The sequence below is a fragment of the Camelus dromedarius genome, chromosome X (genome assembly GCF_036321535.1).
Source record: "Camelus dromedarius isolate mCamDro1 chromosome X, mCamDro1.pat, whole genome shotgun sequence".
NCBI lineage: Eukaryota > Metazoa > Chordata > Mammalia > Artiodactyla > Camelidae > Camelus > Camelus dromedarius.
Window position 1 is genome coordinate 1709739 of NC_087472.1, and position 26298 is coordinate 1736036.

The following is a 26298-nucleotide window of genomic DNA, read 5'->3' on the forward strand; positions in this document are numbered from 1 at the left end:
GTTGTGAGTGAACAGGTGACTCAGAGGTTAGGCTGACAGGCAGCGTGGAGGCGAGATGGGAAATGGTGATGTAGGGGTGGGGTGGTGCTCGAGTCCTGATCAGCCCAGCACACCCCACCCCTTCCCAAGCCTCCCTCCCCACCTTTCCACAAACCCTCCAAGGTGCTCAGGAAACAGCTTCCCTCCGTTCAGTATCTTACGGAAACCGTTTATTCAGAAACAATTAAAGAAAGCAACCATGGTGTGGCTTCCGAAGGGACTGCTGGCTAGTGTGCATGTGTGAGCGTTGATACAGACAGACACACACGCGTGCGCGCCGCCCATGAAGGGTATGTACTGAAATGAATGACTGTGTGTGTGCAGCTTGGCCCCTTCCCCGCCCCCCAAACCAACCATGGCTGTGTGGGACCCACAGTGGCAAAATCCAGGCCTTCTTCTCCCCCTCCCCCACCCCCAGCTCTTGCTTTGAGACCCCATCTCCTCCGGCGGCAGTTTGACCACCCTCAGTCACAAAGAGCCCCAGTGATCCTGTCAAGACATCTAGGGGAAGAGGAAAAAAAGCATCTTTTCAAATGTCAAGTGGATAAACAGTCAGGGCGCCAGATGTGCGGCCGGGAACCCGCCCAGTGGCTCCCAGGCCGGCGCCCTCCCCTCTAGCGCTGCCCAGCCAGGAGCCACCCAGAAAGGGGCTGTGCCCATGGATGTGGGGCGGCCACTGTGCCTCCAAGTCCACATCCCCTGGGAGGCCCCCAGTCCCAAGAGGCCCGAGCCCTCTGGGCAGGGGGCGGGAGAGAGTGACTACACTGGTGGTAATGGTGAGCCCCTCCCCATGAGCAGCCATTTGGGTCCAGGGATGGGAGTGGGAGCAGGTCCCTGTGGCAAATGAGGTGGCCGGAACAGGCACACGCCCTTCCTGAAGGGGGAAACCACGGGAGGCTCGGGGCCCAGCCAAGCTGGCCAAGCACTGTACAGGGCCTGGGCCCTGGGAACCAGCAGCCACCTGGAAGAGTTTCTCCGGATGGGAATCCCTATCCCCACCCCCCACTCCCCAAAGGAGAAAGTAACAGTCGCGAAAGAGGCAGGGTCTGGAGCGTGGTTCCGCCCCAAATCGGTGCGGGTCAGGCTGGTGGCCCCAGGCCCAGCCCATAGGCACGTTTAATAGGATTCCCCGTGGATGTTTTGAGTGGGTAGGACAGGTTTCTCCCCACGCCACCCTGGAGGGGCTCCCAGATCCCACCTCGACTCACAGCCCCCACATGAGGTATTGAGCGCCCCCCCACCCCCATCCCACCCCCCCCACCCCCGCCGCTTAGGGTGATCCCCCTCCCGCCTCCTCCCCAGCACATGGGTGATCGGGAGCACCCACTGGGGGGTGGCCCGGGTCCCTATGTGGCGTCCAGCTCGAAGACGCCTTCGCTGGTCGGGGTGGTGAAGAAGGAGGGCGGGTCGGAGGTGGCAGACTCCTGCCCGCCGCTGCCCTGCTCCCGGGCGCGCCTCTCCTCCAGCCGCAGGCTGCGCTCGAAGTCCAGCAGCTGCCCCATGAAGTTGAAGTTGGGCGAGATGTTGGACTTCTTTCTCTTGACCAGGTCGTAGGCATCGTTGAGCGAGAGGTGGAGCTTCTGCATGAGGTAGGCCACGGTGACGGTGACGGAGCGGCTGACGCCCGCCAGGCAGTGAACAAGCACCCCGCAGTTCTGGGACAAAGCCTCGTCTGGTGGGGGGGCAGAGCGGGGGCCCACATGAGATTCGGATGGTGGCCTTCTGGGGGTTCCTGCGCAGCCCCATCCCAGCACTGTCACTGGCAGTCTCTGGGAGCTGGCCCAGCACTGCCTGACCCCAGACGTGCCATCCAGGCTGTGGGGATGGTGGCTGAGCCTGGTGGTACCCTCGTGAGGGAGAAGGAAGAGGCGGGAAAGGCCAGGGGCCAGGTTGGGGAGGGCAGGGAGGGAGGCAGCCGGGGCAGAATGGACTCACCGATGAACGCAATGGCCTCAGGAAAGAACTGGGACAAGTTCTGGCTCCAGTGGTCTGAGATGGGGATCTGCTTGTAGTGAAAGTCGCCGTTCTTCTCGAAGAGGTTAGGGAGGTTGGGGGTGACGTTGAGGATGTAGCGGATGCCCAGTTTGGCCAAGCTCTCCACGTTGGCCGAATCCCTGGCACTGCCCAGGTAGAGGTTGGGCAGGATCTGCACGGGGAAGGATGGCAGCAGCCCCGCTGGGGGGGGCGTGGCGCCCTCCGAATCCAGGCCACAGCTCATGGAGTCGCGGTCGGGCTCGGATTCCCCGTCTGAGCAATCGGAGCCCAGGTACAGGCCGCCGAGCCCCACCACTGGGCTTGGCACTGGGGCCATGCTTGGGCCACCATGGCTGCTGAGGCTGGTCTCACATAGATGAGGGCACTCGGCCTGGAATCTGCTGAAGCCACCTGGGAGGGGAGAAGGGGAGAGTCCCATTGATCTGGACCCCTGGGCAGCCAAGTGCCCGGGCTGGGGATAGGGAACCAACCCTAGTCAGCCCTGATCCTCGAGGAACTTGTCGGTGTCCCCAAGGGGAACTCGAAAGCCAGCAGCCTGGTATCCCTTGTGGCGGCTACTTCTCTGGACAGCAAGTGCCCACTGCAGCTGTAAGACACTGGGCCCAGGCAGAGCCGCCCAAAGAGGATCTTATACCGCCAGGGCCAGGCCAAGGCAGGCACGGGAGCTCAACAGAGTTTAGATGCACTGTCAGCATTAGGGAGGACAGCAGCCATCAGTTAAAGAATCAGAAAGGTTCACATGTGAGTTCTCTGCCTGGGTGTCTCCCGATCCAGCTTGACCAGAAGCACCTCAAGGGCAGGGGCCAGGTCACAGCCATCTTTGTGCTCTCTTCAGGGATGAAGTGGGACCCCAAGGAGCAAAGGGCCTGGGGGAGAGGGTGGCGTTCCACCCGTATGGTCCCAAAGTCCCAAGAAGTGAGTATTTCCATCTACAAATAACTACTATTTCCCAGGGCTGGGCCTGGAAATCCAACATTTTATTTATTTCTGTATCACTGTGCATTCAGAATGCAGGAAGGGACGATGCCCCAATGACCCTCCTCGATGGGGAGGTGTGGACAGCTGGCTCTGTAGGTTCATGGGAACCCTGTCCCTACTCTGGATCTCTGGGGGTGTTTGACTTGGCAAGGAGCCAACATGCCTGTATCAGCCTGTCTCCCCTCCGCCCCCAGTCCTGCCATGACTATGGCCGGGGCAGGTCTCTGCCTCCTCCTGCCTTCCCCGCCTCTCTCCCTCTCTCTTCCCCTCCCCTATCCAGACCCTTTGCAGACGGAGATTCGTCCTCCTGTGGCTCCTGCCTCCTTTGCCCATGGCTGAATGAACAGCTACAGGAGGTGGTGATACCACGGGGAGGGGGCTGGGAGCCCACACTGGGTACTCCATTCTTCAGCATCCAGGGAGCCAGGTCAGCTCAGCTGGTTCTCCCCATTTTCCAGACTCAGAAACTGGGGCTCTCAAGAGTGAAGGACTTCTCCAAGATCATGCACGGGGAAGGGAATCTGACCTCCACTTTTGACAAAATGAGGCCGGGTTTGCCCAAAGTCAAATGAATTATGACTGCCCTGGGATGGTGGGGACCTGCCTCCCCTGGGCCGGGGTCCTCCCCAGGCTGGCACCTGCCAGGCCACCACGCCCACCTACCCTGTAGGTAGTAGGCCAGGTAGCCTTCTTCCCGCAGCTTCTGGAGCAGGGTGCCCAACACCGACTCGGCCTCCCACTCCTCGGCCTCGGCCTCGGCCTCCCCACGCCTGTGCCTGCCCCCGCCCTGGTCGTACAGGAGCACTGGGGCGGGCGGGGGCGGCTGCAGCGGCGGCCCAGGCAGGAGCGCGCGCACCGACAGGCTCCCCCGCCGCAGGCGGCGCAGCAGCAGCGCAGGCAGGGCCACGCTCAGCGCCCCGCCGATGCGCGCCGACTCGTACAGCTCACGGCTGCGGCAGTCCAGGAGCAGCAGACGCGGCCGTGGGGGCGACAGCTCCCGGCGCAGCCACAGGCACGAGCGGCCCAGACCCTCCATGGGCTCGCGGCTTCTGGCACGTCGGGCCTCTGGAGCTGCGGAGAGAGGGAAGGCGAGCAACGTGAGCCCGCGTCCTTTGCGCCCGGCTGCCAAGGGGTGAGGGCCCAGGGGCCAAGACGTGAAGCCAACCCCGTGTCTTGAAGGTGGGCGCCTAGGGTCCCGCAGGGACACCCCTCTACTGCATGACTCTCTTCCCGCGCCCCTCCCACAGTAAGGATTACGCTCCCCGTGCGCCCCAAGAAAAACACCCGAGGCAGCCACTCGCGCTGCTCTCCACCCCGGGAAGTGCGAGAGGTCCTCCAGAAGAGGAAGAAGGCTGGGCGTCCAGCGGCCCCTTGGAGAGCTGTGGGTCCCTTCCCCACCTCTCCTGGGGACCCAGGGCCGCGGCCACCTTCCCCTACACCCCCTTTCCACATCTCTCAGTCTGCCGCCTGCCCCGCAATCACTCCCCATCTTTGAGCTTCCGACTATGGGGGAGTGTGCACGTGAGAGCGGGTCAAGGCCGAGATCTCTCCCAAGGCCAGGTGGGCCTGGGGGAACAGAAGTGGTGCCTAGGTGATGGACCTCGGCAGGCTGGACCTCTAGGAACTGACCTGGCTCTGGTCCCTCTCCTCCGCCTCCCCTTCCCCCACGAGAAAACAAAAGGAGCGAAACCTGGAGCTTGATCCCGCGGCGGGTGGCCGCACGCGGATGTCCCAGCCACGGCCACCGCGGACTGAGGGGCGCCGTCCCCGGGCAGGGTGTCCCCGGGCCCGGCCACCGGCAAGAAGGCGGGGCAGCGGAGCAGACGCGCACGTGGAGTGGAGGCCGAGTCTACTCGCCGCCCGCGCACCCGCCGCTTCCTGGCAGTGAAGACCCTGCTTCCACCTTGGAAGCTGCTGCCTTTGGACTCAAGAGTTGCCGTTCAGAGGGGCGGGGCGGCGGGGGCGGGCCCAGGGGGGCCAGCGAGCCAACGGGTGCCAGCGAAAGCAGTCGAGTGGGCCCCGCAAGTGGCGCGCTGGGCTGGGGCTTCCACCGGAGCGGGACAGGGCCGGGGCAGAGGCCAAGGGCAGGTCAGGGGCCCAGCAGGGGACCAGCTGCAGCTCCCCTGGCCGGCGCCAGTCAGGCCCCTGGAGGCAGGGGGAGGGGTGGGGACAAGAGCCCAGTGCCCCTGCCCCAGAGGCTGCCTCCAGTCCTCCTCACTTGGGGTGACCCTGGACCGTCATGTCCCCTAACTGGGCTTCAGTGGCCTCATCTATATAACAGGCTCAGCTTAGCTACCACCTTTGGCTCCCATGGGATGCCAGTGAAATCACAGAGGGGAGGAGGAAGCAGGACCAGAAACCATGGCTGCTTTCTGGTCCAGAACTCTGCCCAAGGCTAGCTGGAGGGCTAGGCAGGCAGAGGGCGGCTTTTGGGCACCCCAATAGCTTCATCCGCACAGGCCAGACCAAAGGCTTTAAAGTCACCAGGAGCTCTGCACTCTCAGCCCTAAACTGGGGTGCTCTGTTCTTGTCACCTTATTGATCCTGGGAGTCATCCCTACCCCTCCTTTTGCCCCCTCCCTAGTTGATTGGAGGCAAGTAGTTTCTACTTAAATGTCTCTTACATCTGTACTTTTCCCTCTGCCCCCTGCACTGCCCAGGTCCCCAGCATGGCTTCCAGAGCACCCTCCCTACCTCCGGGCCTCTCTGCCCCAAACCCCCTCAGCCCTGCCCTGCAGCAGATCATTTGCTCAGCAATGGCTGGTGGCCTCCATACCTTCCATGGACACAGGATGATGAACAGGCAGGACACACCAGGTCCCTGCTTGCACGGCACTCCCAGGCCAGCAGGACAGGTCAGTAATAAACAGGGAGATGGAACAAGATAACACTGGGTGTGTTAAGTGCTGAGACAATGAAATGAGGTTGGGGGGGTGGTTCTGAAAAGTCTGGCTCTATGGCCCTTCTCTGCTTAAAACCTGTCTAAAGCAAATAGCAGAGTTGAAGGAAAATGTACAAAAGATAAGATAAAGTGCATACAAACGAATCAAAAGGTCAAGACTCCTATAGATAAATGGGCAAGGAACCAGAAGACACTGCATGAAGGAGGAAATGTAACTGGTACAAGGCGTTTAGGGGAAGGTTCAACCCCAGACATGGAAGGAAAGTTAATTGAAAAAACAAGGTAACGGATGATGGAAAACACGGTAACCCTTCCCACTGTTACATTAGGAAAAAGTTCTCAAAATGAGAACACCCAATGCTGGCAAGGGTGCTGTGAAATAGGCCCGCTGCTCTACTGCTGGTTGCTAAATGATTCCCTGTTGGTTCTCTGCTGGTACTGCCCTTTCGGAAATAAATTTGGTTATGCGCACCCTCTGGCCACTTTGGGGACTGTACCCCAAGGAACTATGTAAAAGAAGGCAGAGCTGTGCACACAGGGTGGGTACCACAAGACATATAACTAAGGCGTGCAGGGTACAAAGCCACTGGAAGGCCACTGTTTAGGATAGTTCAGTCCAGGGCAACTGCCAGACCCTTCCCATGAACCAGAGTAAGATGAGAAAACTAGGGTGGTAATGCTGGGGAGAGGGCAGGGTACAGAGAGGTCACCTTCAAGGGGCCTCCAGTTACCCCCTCCCTCCCTCCCTCCTTTCCCAGCCTAGTGGGCCACCGGCCTGGGACTCATCTCTGGCCCCAGCCCAGCACGTCCTGGTCTCTGGGAAGAGTCCCACCGCCTGCATCCAGGGGCCTCAGGCAGCTGGGCTGTGTCCCCTCCTCCAGCCCGGGGCCTCCTCCTCTGCAGCCTGTCCTTCCCCAGGCCCCTCAAGGTGTCCCACTCTGGGCAGGCTTCTGTCTCCGGGGCCAGCCTGCCATCTCCCTCCTCTTTGCTCAGACCTTAGTGCCCTGAAGTTGCAATGCCCACCTGGGGCCAGAGCAGAGGAGGGGGCACTTCCTTTCCCTCACATCCTAGCTCCCAGAGGCAGAGGTGGGCTGCCACCTGCCCATAGGTCCTAAGCCTGGGGGCTCCATCCAGACTTGCTGCAGCTGTGGGCAGGAGGCTGGGGTGGGCAGGGGTTGAAGGCACCAACAAGGGATTCTGCCACGTGTCAGCCTGTGGTGTCTGGCCTGACACCCCACCTGACAAAGAGGTGGAGAGATACATGCCCTGGCGTGGGGGCTCAGTGTGGCTGGAGGGAGGAATCCCAAACCCCGCAGGAGGTAGGAGCTCCTGAGGTGCCTGAGCAGACTTTCTGGAGAGAGCTCCCTGGGGGAGGTGACCAGAGCCCCGCTGGGCAGAGGAGGATGAGGAAGGAGGCAACTCCAAGAAGCCCCCCCCCCGCCCCCACCACGTTGGTTGTGCGGTCGATGGGGGGAGGTCTGCGCCTCCCAACGCCTGAAGAGTGGCTCCCCTGCACCTAGCTCCAGACCCCTGCTGCCAAGTCCCTCACCCACCCCGGGAGAAAGCGTTCAGGAGAGGGATTCAATCTCGAAAGTGAGTGCTCACTGCCCGGCGCCGGCGGCGCCCGCTGCGCCAGCAGCAGGACAAACTGGAACCTGTTGCCACCTCCGCACTGCAGGGCTGAGCGCAGCCAAGCCCCCCCTCCTCCGACCCTCGCCGGGCCCGCCCGCACTCGGGCCCCCTGCAGCGCCTGCTCTGGGCGCTGGCCCCGCCCCGCACCCGCTCCCCGTGCGCGCTGGGCAGGGGGAGGCGGCGCCGCGCGCCCGGGCTTCGCCAGGCCCCCTCCGGCGGGCGGAGCCAGGCCCCGCGCTCGCCCTGGGGTGGGCGCTGCGCCCGCCGCCCCAGCTCCCGCCGGGAGCCCCTGGCCTCCGCCCGGCTTGACCAGTGCCCCTTGGAGGCCGCGGCAACGCTTCTGCCCGTAGGCCTCGCCCGCGCCGCGTGCGCCCTCTGGTCCCCAGGGCCTCCGGAGAGCGGTGCCTCGCCTCCCTCTCCATCCCCCCAACCCGAAATACACGGTTCCCGCCGGGCCCAGTGGCAGGATTTCGGCTGTCGCGGCCCGGTCACATGGCCAGGAGCACAACTCCCAGCGACCGCGTTTCTGCCAAATCCAGTGTCTTTTCCACCAAATCCACTTTCCGCTGGGGATGGCTTTCTGCTTTTCCTGGTCGGTCTCCTCGCGGGACTGGGAGTTCCTCCAAGGCAGGAGCGGGTGTGTCCCCGGCCCCTCGCTGGCCCCAGCCCCCAGTAAAGGGCCTGGCACACGGCGCTCACGGAAGAAATGCTCGTTAACAAAGAAGGCATGAATGAATGAAACCAATTGTTGCATGAGGGAGCCCAGGAGGGTGCTGCTCCTGCTTTCTCTCTCCGCGGGTCACACACTCCTCCCTCTCAGACACGCACAGGAACACGTGCACCCATGGCCCGCACCCACGGCATTCCCCCACCGCACACGCAGACAGGCACACACACTGCGCTCCGACTCCTGCCCTCAGGAAACCTACCTACTACGTGCGGGCCGGCAACTGGTGCCCCTTTGGCCCCAGCTGGGCCGCTTCCATGTCAGTGCCTGCCACTCCTTTCCTCTCCCCTGCCCATCTCCCCACCCTCGACATCTAAGTACGGTACCTTGCATCCCAAGTGCCTTCCTTATTTCTTAAGGAAGAGGCCAAGTCAGTCGCGGAGGAGACTCGAGGTCTATTTAGGGAGGCACCTGGGGGGCCCTCAGGATGGTGAGCCGCTGCTGCCAAAGGCAAGCCAGAGGCGCCTGGCAGAGATGCCACCAAATGCTGCAGCCTCTAGAGCCCGTGTGCCAGGTGTTGGGGGGTGGTGGTGGGAGGGACTCAGGGATGTGCTGGGGGATATTGAGGGCTATTTGCGATGGGGGTGGGGCAGGGTGCTGGAGAGCAGGAATCCAGCAGGTGTGCATACGCGTTGGGGTGTATGAGAGTGAGCGCTGGGGATGCTAGAGGTGTGTGCCTGGGGGGAGTGGGCCTGGCTTCGGAGAGTGGGGAGTGTCGGCCTCTGGGGGTGTGGGTTAGTGTTGGGGCTTAGTGTTGGGGCTTCGTTCAGGGGTGGGTGGATTGCAATGTCTCTGGGCTGGGAACGTGGGTGGGGTGTCTGTAATGAGCATATGGGGAGTTGGAGATGGTGGGGGCACGGTGAGGAGAGCTATGTTAGTGCAGATATCGCAGGGATGTGCTGGGCGTGTGTGTGTGCGCGCGCGCGCGCCTGGGTGTGTACTGAGGCGTGGCAGCGTCTGGGATGGGTGCTGGCCTGAGTTGGGGACAGTAGTGGATGGTGTTCGTGGCTGCTGGCGTGTGCACTGCAGGGACCTGGGTCCGTGGTGCATGGTTTGTGCACGCGCGTGTAAGTGCCAGGGGGTGTGCGTGGCCGAGGACGCGGGAGGTGCAACGGCGGGATGCGGGGGGTGTGAGGTGGCAGGACCGACCTAGTGGGTCTCGTAGGGGCGCGTGCCTGCGACTCGCAGAGGCGCGTGCGTCGGCCCGTGGGGTGCGCGTTGGCAAGACTTTGGGGGTGCAGGGTGGAGGAGCGCACGTCGGGGGGGGGCGGTCAGGCAGGGTGGGGGTGGGGTGGTGCCCGGGCGCCGCGTGCTCCGCTCACCTCCGCTCACCTCCGTTCCGCTCGGCTTCCTGCGCCGGCTCCGCGTGTCGCGGCCGGGAAGTTTCCGAAGCCGGGGCGGCGGGAAGCGCCACAACCGCTGCCGCCGAGCGCCACCGGAGCCTCGGGCGGCGGCCTCGCCTAGAGCCGAGGGGCCGCCGCCGCCGCCGCCGCCGCCGCCGCCGCTGCGGAGGGAAACTCCAAATCCCGCCTCCGCCGCCGCCTCCTCCCCTCCCGTCGCCGTCTTCTCCGCCCCCTGCCCAGGAGGGGCAATGTCGCCGGCGGCGCGCAGGGAGGGAGCGGGGAGGGGCCGCGGCCTGGCGTCTCCCTCCACCTCCCCCGCCCGCCTTACTCCCACCTGCCAGCCTCTGCCCGCTCTGCCCGCGGTGGCCCCTCTCTGGGATGCTTCCTGCAGCCCTCCGCCCTCAACAGCTTGGGGCGCGGGCGTGGAGGGGGAGGCCCTGACCTAGGCTGAGCCTGGGAGGGGAGAGGTTTGCTCCGAAGAGTCTAGCTGGCACCCTTGCTTCCCTCAAGAGGACCCATCTAGGACCGGGAACAGCTTGGCCCCCAGAGTCATCTCCTGCTGCCGCAGGGGTGAGGACATAAGGACCAGATGACAGCACCACCAGTGCCCCCAACCACCAGGTTCCCCTGCACGGTCTTCTCTCTTCTCAACGTATCAGATTCTGGCTAATAGTAATAGTATTTGGGTCTCAGTGCCTGGAAGGGGTGGAGACAGGCCGCTGGGGGTGGGGCTGGGAGGGGGGGCTGTTGTCACCGGGCCCAGTTTGCTTTCCTCTGCACCGAAGACCACAAGCATCACCATCAGGGGCCTCATTTTGTCCAGTCTGGGACTCGGAGGAGATGTTCCTGTGCTATAGCTAGGGAAACTGAGGCGGTGGTTTCCCGGTGATCATGCAGCAATGTAGGGACAGAGCCCGACTGGGCTCAAGGCTGGGACAACATGGAGAGGGAGGTGGGTAGAGCTGGGATGCCGCACACGTGAGGGGGCAGCCAAGGAAGGCCTGGCCACCTGGCTAGTGTCTGCGGCAGCCTGGAATTCCCCTGAGTCATCACCCCTGGAAAAAAGAGGAGAGGGGCAGCTTTGTTTCCTCATCCGTAAGTTGGGGGCGACGGGCAGACCTCATCACCTCCAAGGGCCCTCCTAGCTTTGCTGTGCTTTCTATCCAGGGTGTGGGAGCCAGGGCGGGGCCCTGCTGCCACTAGCCTGGCATGTCCACCCTGCCCTTTGCCTCTTCCAGCCTCAGCAGATGCCTGCCTTGACGACTCTCTCCCTGCTTTGGCCCCTGCGCTTTTCTGGGCTGGACCCCGTGGTGGGTGCATCTGACAGGTGGGCCCAAGGTGCCCTGGGCCGGCCTGACCTTTCACCTCCCCTTAAGCATCCAGGCTCCAGGGTCCAGTCTGGAGTTGAACTGCCCAAACGACACCACATAGGTGAGCAAATGAAACTGTGGGTCTTGCTGCTCGACCCCATGCTTCCCTGACCATCCACACTGCCAGCTGTCCTGAAGTCAGGGGGCTTTGCTAAGAAATCAACATGTGCTCACAGCTGTACCATTCAGCGGTAGGACCATTTTATCTGTCAAAATGTGAAAATACACGGAGACCACAAAAGATGGGGCTGCCCGCCCCCCACCAGTGATCCTCCCTTTTGGGGAAGACATATGGCAGCCGTGCCCAGGACCCTGGGCACTCAGTTGGCCCCCTGCAAAGACTTGGTGAGCTGACTCACAGAGGAGTTTCTGGAAAGGTTGGATAACCAACCACTACCCCCCCCCCCCGCCCCGCCTGTGCTTTAGTGACTCAAGGCTGAACGGCTGGAGGAGGAACATTTGGATTGAATGATGCTGCCCCTCATCCCTGCAAAGCTCCTACCCCAGCCCTCCCGCAGTGCCTCTGCTCCCCAGGCAATGAGACCCACCCAGCACGGGAAGAGAAGAAAGCCACCACGAGCAGCCAGGCCAGTCCTAGAAGCTCTAAAGGCACAGGACTGCTCCGCCCGGGGAAATGGGGCCTCCCTCCTTAACCCTAGGGACGTGTCTTGGTGAACAAGGCCTGGCCTGGGCCCTATTGAGGAATAAAATGGAAAACTTTCTCTAAGAGGACTTGAGTGAGAGGCCATCCGTGTTGGAATCTGAGGTAGTTCTGAAGGCACAGCTGGACCTCTGTCTCTCCGAAGCAGCCAAGCCCACGTGCTCAGATACTGTCTTCTCCTAACAGAAATCTCAGTAGGGAAGACTGGGTGGTTCCAGCCCTCACCCTCACCTCTGCAGCCCTGCCCCCTCTCCCGCCAGCACCCCCTACCCCCCTGTGGCTTGGAGGGAACTGCATGGGTGGAAAGCTGGGCCGAGTGTACCATGGTGGGCCTTTGGCTGAAGATGGCTGTACTAGTGAAGGGACACCTTGTTCAGGTCCTGGTTCCGGGTCACTTTCCAGACAATCGTGGCTTTGAGGAGAGGCCCATTCCACTTGGTCCTTGTGTGGACCCCCTGCTCCCACCCGGGGCTCAGGCACTGGGGTGCACACACAAGCGAGGTTTCATTTCTGGGCAACCATCAGGTCCCACAGAGCAGCGTCTGCCACTGAAGCCATTTGCTCACATGACAACCGCCCCCCAGGCCGCCACTGGGTAACAGGCTTCATTCCACCCCTCCCCCATCTGAGGCACTTTAGCCAGCATCTTCTAGACACGTCTCCCTACCAGTTGCCATGCCTTCAGGGGCACATGCTAGACCTTATTCCGGAGCATCCCGCCTGCCTGCGGCAGCTCCCAGCAGAACCACAGCTAGCCAGGCGTTTTTAACCAAATGGCCCTGGGGTGGCTCTCAGATCACCACTTGCAACCCAGGTGAAAGAGTGAGGGTAGGAGCTAGGCGGGGCCAGGAGCGGTGGAGGGGGGAGGGCCGAGCTGTGCAGCACAGCAGCCATTGATTTCCGAGGGGCCAGGACCTCGGGAGCCATTAACACCCCCATTCCGGGAGAGCTCAGGTTCAGGTTCAATAACCTGGTTATAAACCCCCTCCAGCCAGCTGCACAGGCTCCCTCTCCTTGTCTTGTCCTCCCAAGAAGCAGTGCGCGGGTCTGGATATACATTACAGATGAGATAATCCTTTTACCGGGAGAGAGCCAGACACCCACACCCATTGGCTGGACTGGCAAAGGGAGGCGAGAGGGAAGAGGGGGAGAGTGGTGGAAAGTGAGGAGAGAGAGGGCCGAATGGGGCCAGGAGAGAGGGGAGCTACCAAGGGTGGAGGGGCAGGTCAGGAGCTTCGGGGTGCAGAGGGCCTGTAGGGAGCCCTTCCTCTGCTGCGGGACTCCACACCCGCCACTCCTGCCAATGGCTCTGATGAAGGTCTCTGTGAGGGGCCCACCTGGCTTTCTGGCCGTATCTCTCCATCCCCCTCCAGGAATGTGCCTCTTGAGTTAGGCCATGTCATCACAGGAAAGGTTACAGGAAGCAGGCCATGAAGTCGGACCCAGGTGGGGGCTCAATCTGACTCCTGGTCCCAGCTTAGTCCTCTTTGAAGGACTTTTTCTCGTCTGATCCTCCGGGGTCTGCCCCCTTGATGGCAGCAAGGAGTTCCTTGTCTGGCCACCTCCCCCTGCTGCCTCCTGCTCCTCCTCCCAACACTGCAAGGCCCAGCCTGGGCCCCTGGTGGCTCCTCGCACCCAGCCGGAGGCCTGACACCATCTGTACCTCTCCTCCCACTGCTGGAGCTTTCCACCCCTCCCCCCACCCCCGGGCTGGTCTGGGAGCCTCTCTGCAGGCCTCCCTCTGGGCACCGAAGCCCTAGTCCGTCCCTCACAGTGACTGAGGTAGGTGGAGGCAGGAGGGAGCTAAGGCCCAGGGCAGTGACTTGGCCAGAGCCCCGCAGCAGCGGTAGTGAAGCCGGGGCCTGAACCCAGAGCTGCATGTAGGAAGCACCCTCCAGAGCAGGAGCCAGCAGCAAAGCTGGCGCTGTGGGCGGGCCCTCGGGGCCTGGGCCTCAGGAGGGTGCTAGGCAGGGTGGGCTCCCAGAGCCACTTGGCAGCTGGGAGGGAGACTGGAGTGGGGCCCTACCAAGCCGAGTCATGCAGCCTTTTGAAGCACTACTGTCACCGAAGTTTCCAGCTGACAAATTACAGTTTGGGAGCCAGCCTTACATGCTTGCAAGGAAGACATCGTCACAAGACCCTAGAATAATGAGAACTGGTAGCTCCCCCATAACTGTGCTAGGAACAAGGACAAGGAGCCTTCGACCTGAGGGAACCAAGGCACAGAGAGACAAGGCCAAGGACCCCAGCCAGGCCCCAGCCTCAAAAAGCGGACTGCCTCTGCCTTTGGGGGCTTGGATTCTAATCCAGGTCATTATTTCTTGTAGGTTTGGGGGCCGGCAGGAGGGGGCCAGTGATGCAGCCAGAGCAGGGAAGGATGCAGCTCCTGGTCACAGAGGGGCCCTAAAAGCTGCTCACACAGCCCGAGCTGGCAATGAGCCAGCTGCGGTGGCAAGGGCTTGGTCTGCCTTGGAGTCCAGGCCAGCCCTGCCAGGGTGGGGCCTGAGGCTGTGGCCCAAGGGTGACAGAGATCCCTGGAGCAGGTGCCCTCCAGCCCAGATGAGGGCCTTCTCTTCTGCCACCATCTCTTGGGCCCTGCCCCTGCCGTCCGGGCAGCACCCTCACTCTGCTTTCGCTGCCCCCTCCCCACTTTCTTGCTTGAGAGACTTGACATGAGGAAGGCACAGATATTTCTGCCAACTCCGTGGGGATGTTTCCCATCTAAATTTAGAGAGTAGCTGTTAGCCCGCAGTACCTGCTTCCCACGGAGAGGAGGGCACAGAGGGCCCCTGGGCAGGGACGGGGTGGGGTACAACTAGGGCCCGATGGCAGTGAAGCCAGGGGGTCAGTCTCCTTGTCTACTGGGAAGTGGGTGCCAGCGAGCCCCTGTCCCAGAGACACCACGGGCAGGAAGGGGACAGCCACAGCCCCTCACCTGAAGCTGGCCCTCTCAGCAGGAGGCTGTGAGCGGTCACTGAGTTCCTTGCCGAGGTCTTCGCTATCCTGCCTGTTGATGACAGGGTAATAGTTCTCAGGGCCATCTCCATCTTTCACCGTGGGCCTGGGCAGTGTGGCGGATCACTCCCCGCACCCACTTTCTCCCGTGGGATACAGGCATGGGAGGGCCTTGCCTGGTACCTGGCAGGTGGTGAGCACTCGGTGCCTTTGAGCTAGGGCCCCCTCTTTTGCCAGCAGCAGTTCATTGTTACAGAGAGATAAGGCGCAGCCTGTGAGGACTTGCAGCGTCAGCAACCCGGAGCAATGGCCTGAGACTGGTTTTCTAGCCCTTGAAAGTCTCTCATCGCTGCACCCCTACTTCGAGGGCAGCTGTTGGGGCTGGCATGGATGGGGCCATGAAGGGAACACAGAGCCCGATGTGTCAACCTGCAAGGCTTGGCTCTTGGGACCTGCTGTTGGAGACCTTACCAGAGCCACAGGGACTGTGATGGTAGCCTTAGCCTCCCCATGGCAGACCTGGCTTGAGCTGCCTGTTCTCCGCAGCCCCAGAGGAGAAAGGGGGGGTCAAAGATGGAGTCCCCAAGTCTATAAGGCAATCATCAGAACGAAGTCACCATGGCCCAGATGCAAGCTTCTGGGGCTCTGGTTCTCAGTAACGGCCCCATTCACCATGGTAACTAGGGAGAGAAGTGTCCGGAAGTTGTCTTCAGGAAGGTGGACATGGGCTCAGAACACTGTCAGCCAAGCCTACCCTTCCCCCATGGCTCTCACCACTGTGTCCTCTTGTCCCACCAGCCTTGCCTCCACCCAAGTACCTAAATGGCTCTCCGAAACCCTTCCACGATGCTCTGTGCCTTTGGGGTGGAGACACCCCTGAGCTCTGGCCTCCGAGTTCTGCGTGTTCTCCCACGTCCACCTCCTGGAGCCCAAGGCTGCTTGGCATCACCTTGCCTCCCAAGGTGGTGTCTTCTAGATGTGACTTGTCCACCTTCTTGTCAAACTCCAGAACCTTCAAGGCTCCTCCTCTCAGCCACCGCATCCCTCACTCCCTGGTTTTGGATCCACTTCCGGGGCCTTGGGTCTGGGCTCATGGCCTCCGTCCTGCCAGGCCCACCCTCATCCTCATGATGGCCCATTTGAACCCGTGCTTCTCAATGCTTCTCTGGTGATCCTGGCCCCATCTCCACTTAGTGCCCCACTATAGAATTCCTTACTGGCCCCTGGCTACCTTCCTTCCTTCCCACAATCCTCAGCGGCCACTCCCCAGCTCCATCAGTCTCCGGGAGCCCAGCTCTGGCCTGTCCCTCTCAGTGGGTGCCTCTGCCACCCACATTACCAAGCATGTTCAGGCTGGTCTAGTGAGAGCTACCTGCATTTCCTTCCCTTCCTGAGTCAAAGACACTAGAAGTTGTCCCAGCCACCTGGTGTCCAGGCTCAGAAGAGGTGGGGTCCTCCTCTCTCGAGTTGGCCCGACCTCCTATCCCCTCAGCCACTGCCCCAGATGCCACCTGCCAACGTGCCCGCTTCTGCCTCGCTTTTACTCTGGCCCTCGGCACCTTCTGCAGAAACTCACACCCTCTCTGCCCTCCATGACATCTCACGTTCTTGGTTTCCTTCCTTCCCCTCTGGCCATTTCTGTCAAGTCTGTCTCAGGCTCTCAGGTCCTCTTCTCCCTCTACGTGTTCCCACTGGATACCCTCAGCTCCACTCCTGGATGATGACTGTGACATCTGGGTTTCCCAAGGGCCAGGCCCACAGTTCCAACTTCTGCCGGCTGGCAACTGCCACCTGGATGACCTATGACCCTTCAGGTGCATGGTAGCCTACAGGGAACTCACTGTCTCCCTTGGTTGCCCAAATCCCAACCTTGGGGGTTGTACTCAATTCCCCTTTCTCTCCACCACCCCCTTGCATGCCGGTTTCTGCTGAGTTTGAAACTTAAGGAGCTTACAGGTGCAGACCCTCCTGTCCCTGGCCAGGCCCTGCCCCATTGCTGTCTGCTCAGCCCTCCCACCCATCCCCCGCACGGCGGACGTGGCAACTGTGATAAGGCAGAGGTTATCAGGCACTCTGAACCTCAGCACCCTTCAGTGGCCCCAAGTGGCCTTGAGGACAAAGTCCAAGCACTCTGGCCACCTCACATGGTCCTGTGTGACCGGCTCCTGCTGCCTCCCCACCCCTCTCTCCCAGGACACTCCTCTGGTCCCCCTCACTACTGGTGGTTGCCAGAATGTACCAGCTGTCTCCTATCCACTTATTCTAAATAAGCTGACATTCGGAGGCTTAAGGCACACACACATTTTGCGGGGCAACTCTCTGGCCCCACTTTACATCAGCCCATGTGCAAAATACATTCCCACCGTCCTGACATCCCCCAAAGTCTTCACCTGCCGTGCCTCCACCTCTTACCGTCACATCATCCTATCCCTCTGGCCCAGGTTGACCGTGTCCTCTCAGGCCTGGACCACTGCAGCCCTTGGCCGAGAAGCCTCCTCTCTTTGAGCTGACAGAACATTTGGCAGAGAGGGGCCATGCTGTGTGTTGGTGTCTGTCTCCAACGCTTTTCATCTGGCTTTGGGATGGGGCTCAAGTAATGTGTGTAGACCCCCAGGAGCAAATGAATCCAAGAGCTTGGCTAGAATTGATAGACAAATCAGCAAGATCCCCGGACCCTCCTGATTGAGAAACAGGAAACCAAAGCTGGCAGCCAAGGAGGAGACAGGGAGATGCGGGGGTCACTGCCGGCCAGCTCCAGCCCGGCCACTGTGGACCTCAGAAGACAGGGCTTTGGCCCTGGTGCTGTTCTCTGGGAGTCTGGTCTCCGGCTGGCCTTGAACGAAGGTGGACTCAGCTAAGGTGACTTTTTCCTGACTGGCCCGGGAACGTCATCGGTCCCCGGACTGGGTGACACCGGGCACCCCTACACGCTTGCGTTCTGCCGCAGACCCTGAACTGGGCTCGAGTCTGTGGAGCAGTAGGCGGGCTCTCTGAGGAACCGCTGTCCACAAGGCCACAGGCGTGGCTCGTGGTGGTGCACAGGGCACCGCCTCGCAGGGAGGGCCCTTCTCCACAGAAGGACCAACCCGGCCGAAAGCACCCGGTGCCCTCGGCGCCTAGCACGGGGAAGGGCCTCCACCTGCCACGCCAGGCCCGGGGGACCTTTCCCGACACCCTGACCCCACCCACAGGGCTCAGCTTCGCTCCTCCCGGAAGAACTGGGGCAAACTGTCCCGTCTTGGTTTGGAGCCATGGGCCTGGGAGTGACGCTCATGGCCCCTGGCCAGGTGGGCCGGGGCTCCTCGGGCTGCTGAGGTTCCCAAGCACTGCCCTTCCTGTGGGCAGGGCGGCCCTGCAGGCAGAGGGAGGCTCCCACATGATGGTGCCCGGGACCTGGAGCAGCCCGGGAGGGAGGGCCTCGGGCACAGACACGACCCGTCCTGGGTGCCCCTCAGCCCACCCGGTCCCAAGCTCCCTCCCAGGGCCCCTGGCCGGATGGCCCACTGGGCCATGGCCAGTGGTCAGGCCTCTTCTCTAGGACACCTCCGTACTGGGGAGCAGAGCAGGGTGAGAGTCACCCTAGCCCCTGCCATCCATCCGTGGGGCCAGAGGCCAAGGGGGCCGGCATGAGGGCTGCTGGCATGGGGCCTGGCAGCCCCCAGAGAGGCCCATGTGGCTGTGGCTGTGGGGGCAGGGGCCACAGGGTCAGGGCTCCCGGCCTCCCTCTTTGGACCAGGAGGCAGCACTTTCATTGCAGCTGGTGCCAGGCCACGCCCCCCCATCTCATCCCCCACCATCCACCACTGCCTTCCTGGCTCTCAGCCTTAGTGGACATCTGGCTGTGAGCAGGCTGGGGGAAGGGGCACCACGGACGAGAGGGTCCGGGACCTGGGGGAGGGGCAGCCTGGACCCTGATGGGCTGCGGTGTGGGGCTCGCTGAGGGGGGACTCTCACTGTATCTTGTTGTCACTGAGGCCCTGCTGCTTCCACACGACCCCCACGCCTCCCCACACACCCTGGGGCTGCACTTGGCCTGGCCTTACCCACACCGGGCTGCTTCCTGGCTTGGTGTCCTGGCACACAGGGTATCCACTGCCTGTGGAGTCCCTGTCCTCCCCCTTGGCCCCACAGCTCGGAGCACATTCTTCAGGTGTCACTCTGCTCCCCCTCATGCATTGCAGGGCTTCCCTGTCTGTTGTCTCCTGTACCTGGCCAGCTGGCGAGCCCAGCGCCAATGTGGATGCCTCTGTGCACCGGCTCACCTGGTGTCGGGCCTGGGCACTGCAGGCCCTCCACAAACGTCTCCTGAATGAGCAATGTTGAGTCGGGATAGCTGTGTAACCCCACCCAGACCTTCCCAGCACCCCACTCTGTTGCTGGCCCTGAAGACAGAGAACCAGGACTGCTCACGTGTGGGACTCGAGGTGCATCCTGGGGTCTCAGCACTGGCCCGCAGTTGTCTGGCTACCTGGCTGGCTCCTGAGGCTGCTGCCACTTGTCAGGGCCCCTCCCTGCCCGGGTTGCCCCCCTGCTCCTCCTCCTGCACTCCTGGTGTGCGGTGTGCTGCCTCCTCATTCCCGTGGCCTCATCCTGCCTGCCGGTGAGGACTCGGAATTCCTGGGGTGGAGCCTAGATAAGTGCCTTTGAGTCCTGTCTCTGTGCTCTGGTGTGCCTCACTGCCTGCAGGCACCCTTGGGTAACCTTGGCACTCTGCTGGCCCCAGGCGTCCCCTAGCCTTGTCTCCCACTGCCCCTCATCTGCCCGTCCCATCCCTCTTCCTCTCCAGGCAGCCAGCCAGAGCCCCATGGCTGCTCCTAGCCTTGTCTTTATTTGTGCTCAGAATGCTGAGTGTACTTTCCAAGGACTGCGCTGGCCACCCCCTGTCCCACTCCGAGGTGCTTACTGGGCACAGGCTGAAGAGGAAAGGTGGGCAGGGGCGGGAGTGGGATGAGCTGCCCCGTCAGCCCATTGGCCATCCCTGGGGAACCTCTGCCACGGGTTCCGTGACCAGTCAGCCACAGGCCTTGGTCACTGCAGAAACTGGAGCCTCGGGTTAGCACTTGCCACCTGGGAGGGAGAAAACGAGCAAAGTGCGCCTCTTCAGATGATGAAGGACAGCGCGCCCACGAGGAGGCACGGAATCCCACCGGATGGCTCCAAAGTTGTATGCCGAGAGCCTGGCTGACTCCCAGGGCTGCAGGGGCCCTGGGGTGGGCCAAGGGGGAAGGCTGGCTGGCCCTGCCGGCTCCTTGCATCAGCACTAGAACTTGCTCTATCCGCAGTGCTGTGGCAGCGCCGACCTGGACCCGGGGCAGTCACATGGAGTCCACGTGTGAGTGTACACCAGCCTTCACAGGGCATAAATTCACCTCCCCAGCCATTCAGGCAGATTGGCAGGGAGCCTGCCAAGGTTGAAACAGCCGCGCACACGCACACACTCATATCTATCTAATTAAGATTTAATTGGACCACATAAGCTGTAGCCAACAAAAGGGACAATAACCAAAAAGACCAAAATGTTCTAATATAAGCTTAGTATAGAGCTTGTTATGGGTTGAATTGCTCCTCTCTCCCCCACTTATACGTTGAAGTCCTAACCTTCCTGTACCTGTGAATGTTACCTTATTTGGAAATAGGGTCATTGTAGATGTAATTAATATGAGGTCATACTGGAGCGGGATGAGCCTCTGATTTAATATGATTAGTGTCCTTATGAAAAGGGGACATTTACACACATACACACACAGGGAGAAGTCCGTGTGAGGCTGGAGGCAGAGTTGCACAGACTAAGGAACACCAGAGATGGCTAGCACAGCATCAGGAGCTAGGGCGACACCAGGAAGACCCTGCGGACAAGTGGATTCTGGCCTCCAGAGCTGTGGCACAATAAATGTCTGTTGTTTTAAGCCATCCAGTATGTGGTACTTTGTTATATCAGCTCTAGCAGACTAATGGAGAACCTTACTAGTTTCAAAATGCCTTCTCATCTACTGTGTCATTCAAAGTACAGTATCCCAATGAGGCAGATGGGCTTCGCATTCCACAAATGAGGAGACTGACATTCAGAACATTTGAGTGACTTTCTCAGAGTAATTCAGTCAGTTTGAAGCAGACCCAGGACTCAATGCAACTCTTTCGATTTTAAATCTAGATCCAGAAAAACATATGAGCTCTAAAGTCTCCCAGCTTCCTGATACAGCCAGGTACTAATTGTATTTTAAAGGGTATATTTCTGAAGTATTGGGCCTGGCAGATACTGTAGATTGAGTGAGTGAAGGCAAATTGTCCACTCTTACTCTATGCACTATCCTACCTTGGATAAATTGATTCCTATTTCACAGAGAGAAACAATCTTTCTCTTTTTTTGCTATAAACATCCCTCCTCAGCACTGCTTTAGCTGCACCTCATAAATTTTGCTATGTTGTACTTTTATTTTCATTCACTTCAGTGTACTTAAATTTTTTCCTTCCAACTTCCTCTTTGCCCCATGGATTATTTAGAAGTGTGTTGTTTAGTTTCCTAGTGTCTAGAGATCCTTTTTGCTGTCCTTCTGTTACTGACTTCTAGTTTGATTCTCTTGTGATTGGAGAACGCACTGTGTGTGATTCCAGTTCTTTCCAATTTGTTAAGGTTTATTTCATGGCCTGTGATATGCTGTATTTTGGTATGTGTCCCATGGTGTTTTTAAAGAATGAGTATCTACTATCATTGGGTAGAGTGTTTCATAAATGTCTATTAGATCCTCTTTGTTGATGGTGCTATTGAGTTCTTCTATATCCTTGCTGATTTTTTCTCTAGTTGTTTTGCCAATTTTTGAGAGAGGAATGTTGAAATCTCCAACTATAACTGTGGATTTGTCTATTTCTCTTTTCGGTTCTAACTGTTTTTGCTTCACCGGGTTTGCAGCTCTGTGGTTGGTGCGCATTTAGGATTGCTCTGTCTTCTAGGTGGACTGATCACTTATCATGATAAGTTTTTCTTGTTGTTGAGATGAATTTTTTTATTTTTACACAGATGATTTTTTTCTTTTTACCAGTTATAGTTTTCACGACATAGGGGGCCCAGCAGCAGAGGAAGATCCTGGAGGGAAAGGGAACTCAACTCAGAGGAGGAAGTTCCACTCTCTTTGGCTATTCTAGACCCAGATTAAGGAGAAGGAAGGAAAGCCTCACTCCTCTCTGCCCCTCACCATGGAAAAGGGGTGAAGCCACCAGCGAACATTCTCCCCTGCTTGGGAGCTCCGACATAGCAGAGGCACAGATGGGGCTGGGGCTTTTGATAAGAAACTTGGAGTTCCATGAAGAGGTGTTTGCTTATTCTACCTCTAAGCCAGACCCAGCTTTAACAAACAGGGGCAGTTCATAGCTGACATTGAAACCAGGTCCTGAGTTTATTACTAATTAATGGCATTTCTTTAAACCCTGCTCTAAATTACAGCTTTTCTTAAATATGCATCCCAACATAGTAATTGATAATTAGTTATGTTAACTAAGAGCTTATCTTTAGAGAGAAAGCATAATTTAGTTGGCATCTAACAAACGTCTGTGGAATGAATGATTGAACAGATTCGACTGGTTCCCAGGGATGATGTAGGTCTGGGGATAGTTACTGAGATGGCAACTGAGGCCCCAGGAGGAAGTAGACTGCCTTCAACAAGTGGCCAAAAATTCACAGATTGGGCAGAACCAGAGAAAGCTCTGGAGAGGGTGGGCCCTGGAGCTGAGCCGTGAAGTAGAAGTTCACCAGGTGGAGCAGGGAAGGAAGTTGTGCCAGGTGGGAAGAACATGCGCAAGAGCATGGAAACATGAAAATGCTTAACCTGTTCAGGGACCTAAGAAAGACCCCTTGTGGCATGTATGCATGTGTTCTTTTTGGCGTAAAAATGAAGCTGGAGGCATAGAGGGACCAGACGTGCACAGCCACATGGCTGCTGCATCAGAAGAGGGGCTGGGGGTGGGGATAGGGGAGAGGGTAGAGGCTGCCTCCTTTGTTCAAGAGCCTGAGGATGCTCCCCAAATACCAGCTCATCTCCCAGAGCCCCTGGGACACACACACACACACACACACGCACACTCTTGGGCCTCGTCCACTCCCACTCCCTCCCGCACACTTCTGCCTGCAATCACAGCATGCACTCCCACACGTTCACGCATGCCGCCTCACCTGCTCTGTGCGGCTGCTCACACGCACACATATACGTGTACACACACGCGCAGACACACACGTGTCTTTACCTCTGCTGAGTGGAAAGCAGACACATTTGTCTTTGGGATGCCAATTTTAGCTAGCTGCCTCGGGCCAGCCCCCTCCCTGGTCCCCTCTTGTGCTGGCTCTTGGCTCTCCGTACCTTCCAAGGGGTGGGTGAGGGGTGGCTGGGCAAGGTAGGCAGGACGGGGCCCAGTAAGCCTGGTCCTTGATGGAGTGTGGTGGGGTGGGCCTGCTGGGGGAGTGTACAAGGCCAGAGCCTTTCAGAAACCCCCAAACAGCCTGCATTTGTACTAAAGGGAGCAGGGCTTTGGGGTCCCATGGCCATCACCCAGTCTCCAGGCTGGAGGCCTGCACACGTGCTCTAGGGAGGCTGCGGAGGGAGGAGAAGTGGAAGCACCTAGGAAGAAGAAGGAAGCCTTTGCACCTGGAGCTGCATTCGCATTGGATATGGGCGGCCGGACAGGAGCCAGGCACCGCAGGATGGGACGGCTCAGAGGCTGAGCGAGGCCGAGGACATGGGGAAGATTTGCATGACGGATCCCTGCAAGGGAGGCAGGTCTGGGCTGGTGGACATTGGGCCTTCCCGGGGTGCCCTCACATCCCTGTGAGATGGTGGGTGGGTGGCTGGGTCCACGGATCTGGGACTTGGCTGCAAGCCCGGGCCAGGCCCAGCACGTTGCAGGCAGCTGGGGCAAGTGCTGCAGGCTCAGTGTGCCTGGCTTCCTTCCTGCTCGCCCCTTGAGGCTCCAGCTCCAGTCACACCTGACTTTTGCACCGAGCTGACGCACATTTTGCCTCCTCTGGTTATGACCTTGTTTCCTCTTGACTTTGCCTCCCTGTGTGGGCAGACGCTGGAGGGAGGTGGGCAATGACTATCTGGAACCGCCCCCAGCCCAGGACCCTGATTTCTGCCAGTGGCCCTGGCAGACACCTCCCACCCTCACCAGCTTTGACCTGGTCCCATGGGGACCAGGGGCTGATATGTGAACTCAAAGCTCCTGGGCAGCCCCCACCCAGCAGCCCGAACTCCGCTTTGGCTCCCCTGCGGGCCAGCCGGTGGCCCTGGCTGGTGAAGAAGGGGGCCAGAGCTCTCTAGGGGCACCATCACCACCACAGTGGGTAAGGCCGCATCTCTCGAAGAAGGTTCCAGGCCCCCTGGTCACAATAAGGGGAAGTGAACAGAGGAGAGATGGAGTGGGCTGGCCCTGTGTGGACTGCTGTCGGAGCTGCCTGGTGTGTGTATGGACTTTGAGGAGGACCTCTACTCTCCCTCCACCGCCCTGGGGGAGGCGTCCACTTCCTGCCCCTGAGAAGTGGGCCCATAGCCTCCTTGGGCCTGGACTTCCACCGCTGGCTCGGACCCTTCTTCCCTGGAGGGGCTCGCTCACTTACCACTGATGGCTTGACTGCACCCTGGACCCTTTCTCTAGGCCCCTTCCCTGCTGGAGTCACAGGGACCTGCTGCAGAGCTGGCGCCCCCAGGTCCTCCTCTGCCCCCCAGGTCCTCAGCTGCCTCTGGTCTGACCAGTGTCCCCAGCATCCACTCCCCCTGAACCTTGGCTGCCTCGACTGCCTATCCTAGGCCAGCCTCAGACAAGGGGAGAACGGAGCTGCGGGTGGCAGCCGACTGAATGGGGAGAGGGCCAGCCAGGGGTGCCGGGGCAGGGAGGGGAGCCTCCTCAGCCCCTCTTCCCCCGCAGTTCCTCTTCACCCCTGCTCATTCCCCTCCCTCGGGACTGGCAGCCTATAGGGCCGTGGCCCCTTGGAGTGTGGCCTCCATGCCTGGTAAGCATTGGCTTAGGGGTCAGTGGCCTGGCAGGTGGCCAGAGACCTGACTGGGGGGAGGAGACCTGGATCTAGGGACAGTGAGGACCCAGAACGTGGCTTTGGTGATGTGTCTCCTGGGGCCAGGCTGCGTGGTTTCGAATGGGCTCCTTGCACCTGGGGCCCTGTCAACCACGGCTCTGATCCCCAGGACATCCTTCCAAGAGGGAGAGGGCACAGGAGCCATGCCTCAGTGGCAGGGGCCCATTGCAGGGGCTGCCCAGACCACCCTCCGCTCCCTGCTCTGCGGGAATGATGGGCTCCTTCCTTCCTTCCTTCCTTCCTTCCACCAATAGCAAAGCACCTCTGACATGCTATGTGCCATGCTAGGTGCTAACAGAAAAGTGAACAAAAGCAAGTGACTGTTGTCAAGATGCTGACATTCGAGCCAGGGAGCCAGTCGGTTACCCAGATAAAAGGCAAGTTTCCCAGAGTTCAGGGTGGACCTGAGCCCAGGCACCCTCCCAGAGCCCCTTGGAGCCAGCATGGCTGTGGCAGGTCCCTGACTCTCCAATGCCCTGCCTTCTGGTGACCAGTGGGCCCTGGGTGATAGTGCCCCAACAGCTGTGAGGCCACCCAGGTCTGGAAGCCCTGGGCTCCCCTAGGCCAGCCTGCTCTCTGCAGCGCCCCGCCACCACATGGGAACCTCCCCTCCTTGTACCTCGGATTAAACAGACATTCTGTCTCTTGGCTACGACCATCACTCCTGCCATCCACGCCATCTGCCCAGTCTCCCCATCCTGACACATAAACCCAGGGATGCCTCAGAGAATGGGCCTGTCAGGCTGCCCTGGGTCTCTACTGCTCCCCCATCCCATCAAGGCCAGAGATCATGGGGCTGAAGCTGCAGACAGACAGACAGATGGGCTGTCGGGCCTACAGGGAGGAGGGCCATTGCGGACAGAAAGGAAAAGGCTGAGGCCACCAGCTTTGGAGGGCACCAGCGGCCTTGGCCAGAGCAGCATTGGAAGAGGGGTGGGTAGACAGAGGCCTATGAGCAAGACAGTGGTGGCTAGAGGGGGTCTCGTGCACTCTTGCCCTGATTCCCAGTGGCCTGGCCCTCATGGTCAGTGGGAACTCGCTGGGTGGCATGTGGGGTCCAGGACACTTTCTGAACCAAGGCCACCGCTCTTGTCCCTCAGGTCTGGAGCAGCATCCTTCTGTGAATCCCTGGTGGGCTTGCCAGGGCCTGCGGTCCTCACCCTCCCCACATCTCAAGGGGCTCCTTCTCACACCCCCATCCCCCCTCCACCCATTGCAATGTCCTGGGGCTACCTAGCAGATTAGCATGAGACTGGGGGCTTCAAACAGCACACAGGTCACCTCTCATGGCTCTGGAGGCCAGAGGTCGGAAATCAAGGTGCTGGGGGGGTGGTTCCCGGAGGCTTGACGAGGGGTCCTTCCTGCTTTTTCCAGCTCATGAGGCCTCCAGGCATCCTTGGCCTATAGACACCACCCTGTCTTCAGACAACCTGCTTTCTGTTTCCCTCGTCTTTTATAAGGACACTTGTCACTGGATTTTGAGCCCACCCTCGTAATCCAGGATGACCTCCTTTCCAGGTCCTTCACCTTGTGACATCTGCAAAGACCCTTGGTCCTCACTGGGTCACATTCACAGGGTCCGGGATGTGGACATATCTTTGGGGGGCCACCACCCTCACAG

The 26298-nt window shown here is 60.0% G+C and overlaps 1 protein-coding gene and 1 long non-coding RNA gene across 5 annotated transcripts; one reads left to right on the forward strand and one right to left on the reverse strand.

Moving 5' to 3' along the window:
- Positions 1 to 192: 192 nt before the first annotated feature.
- Positions 193 to 9735, reverse strand: DUSP9 (dual specificity phosphatase 9). Of its 3 annotated transcripts, none has more exons than XM_064482786.1 (4): positions 9606 to 9735; positions 3676 to 4083; positions 1975 to 2424; positions 193 to 1711 (listed from the first exon to the last, which is right to left on the reverse strand). In XM_064482786.1, exons 2-4 carry the CDS (start codon positions 4046 to 4048, stop codon positions 1386 to 1388), a joined length of 1149 nt encoding a protein of 382 aa, XP_064338856.1. In that variant the 5' UTR covers positions 4049 to 4083; positions 9606 to 9735; the 3' UTR covers positions 193 to 1385. The 3 variants fall into 3 exon arrangements, with proteins under 3 accessions (XP_064338856.1, XP_064338855.1, XP_031302063.2); XM_064482785.1 differs by having other exon boundaries at positions 9596 to 9735; XM_031446203.2 differs by lacking the exon at positions 9606 to 9735 and adding an exon at positions 4703 to 4938.
- Positions 9092 to 11715, forward strand: LOC116151044 (uncharacterized). 2 transcript variants are annotated; one of them, XR_010379355.1, is made up of 4 exons: positions 9092 to 9340; positions 10127 to 10237; positions 10855 to 11047; positions 11413 to 11715. It is a non-coding gene; the product is annotated as an uncharacterized LOC116151044 (long non-coding RNA). The 2 variants fall into 2 exon arrangements; XR_010379354.1 differs by lacking the exon at positions 9092 to 9340 and having other exon boundaries at positions 10024 to 10237.
- Positions 11716 to 26298: the final 14583 nt, after the last annotated feature.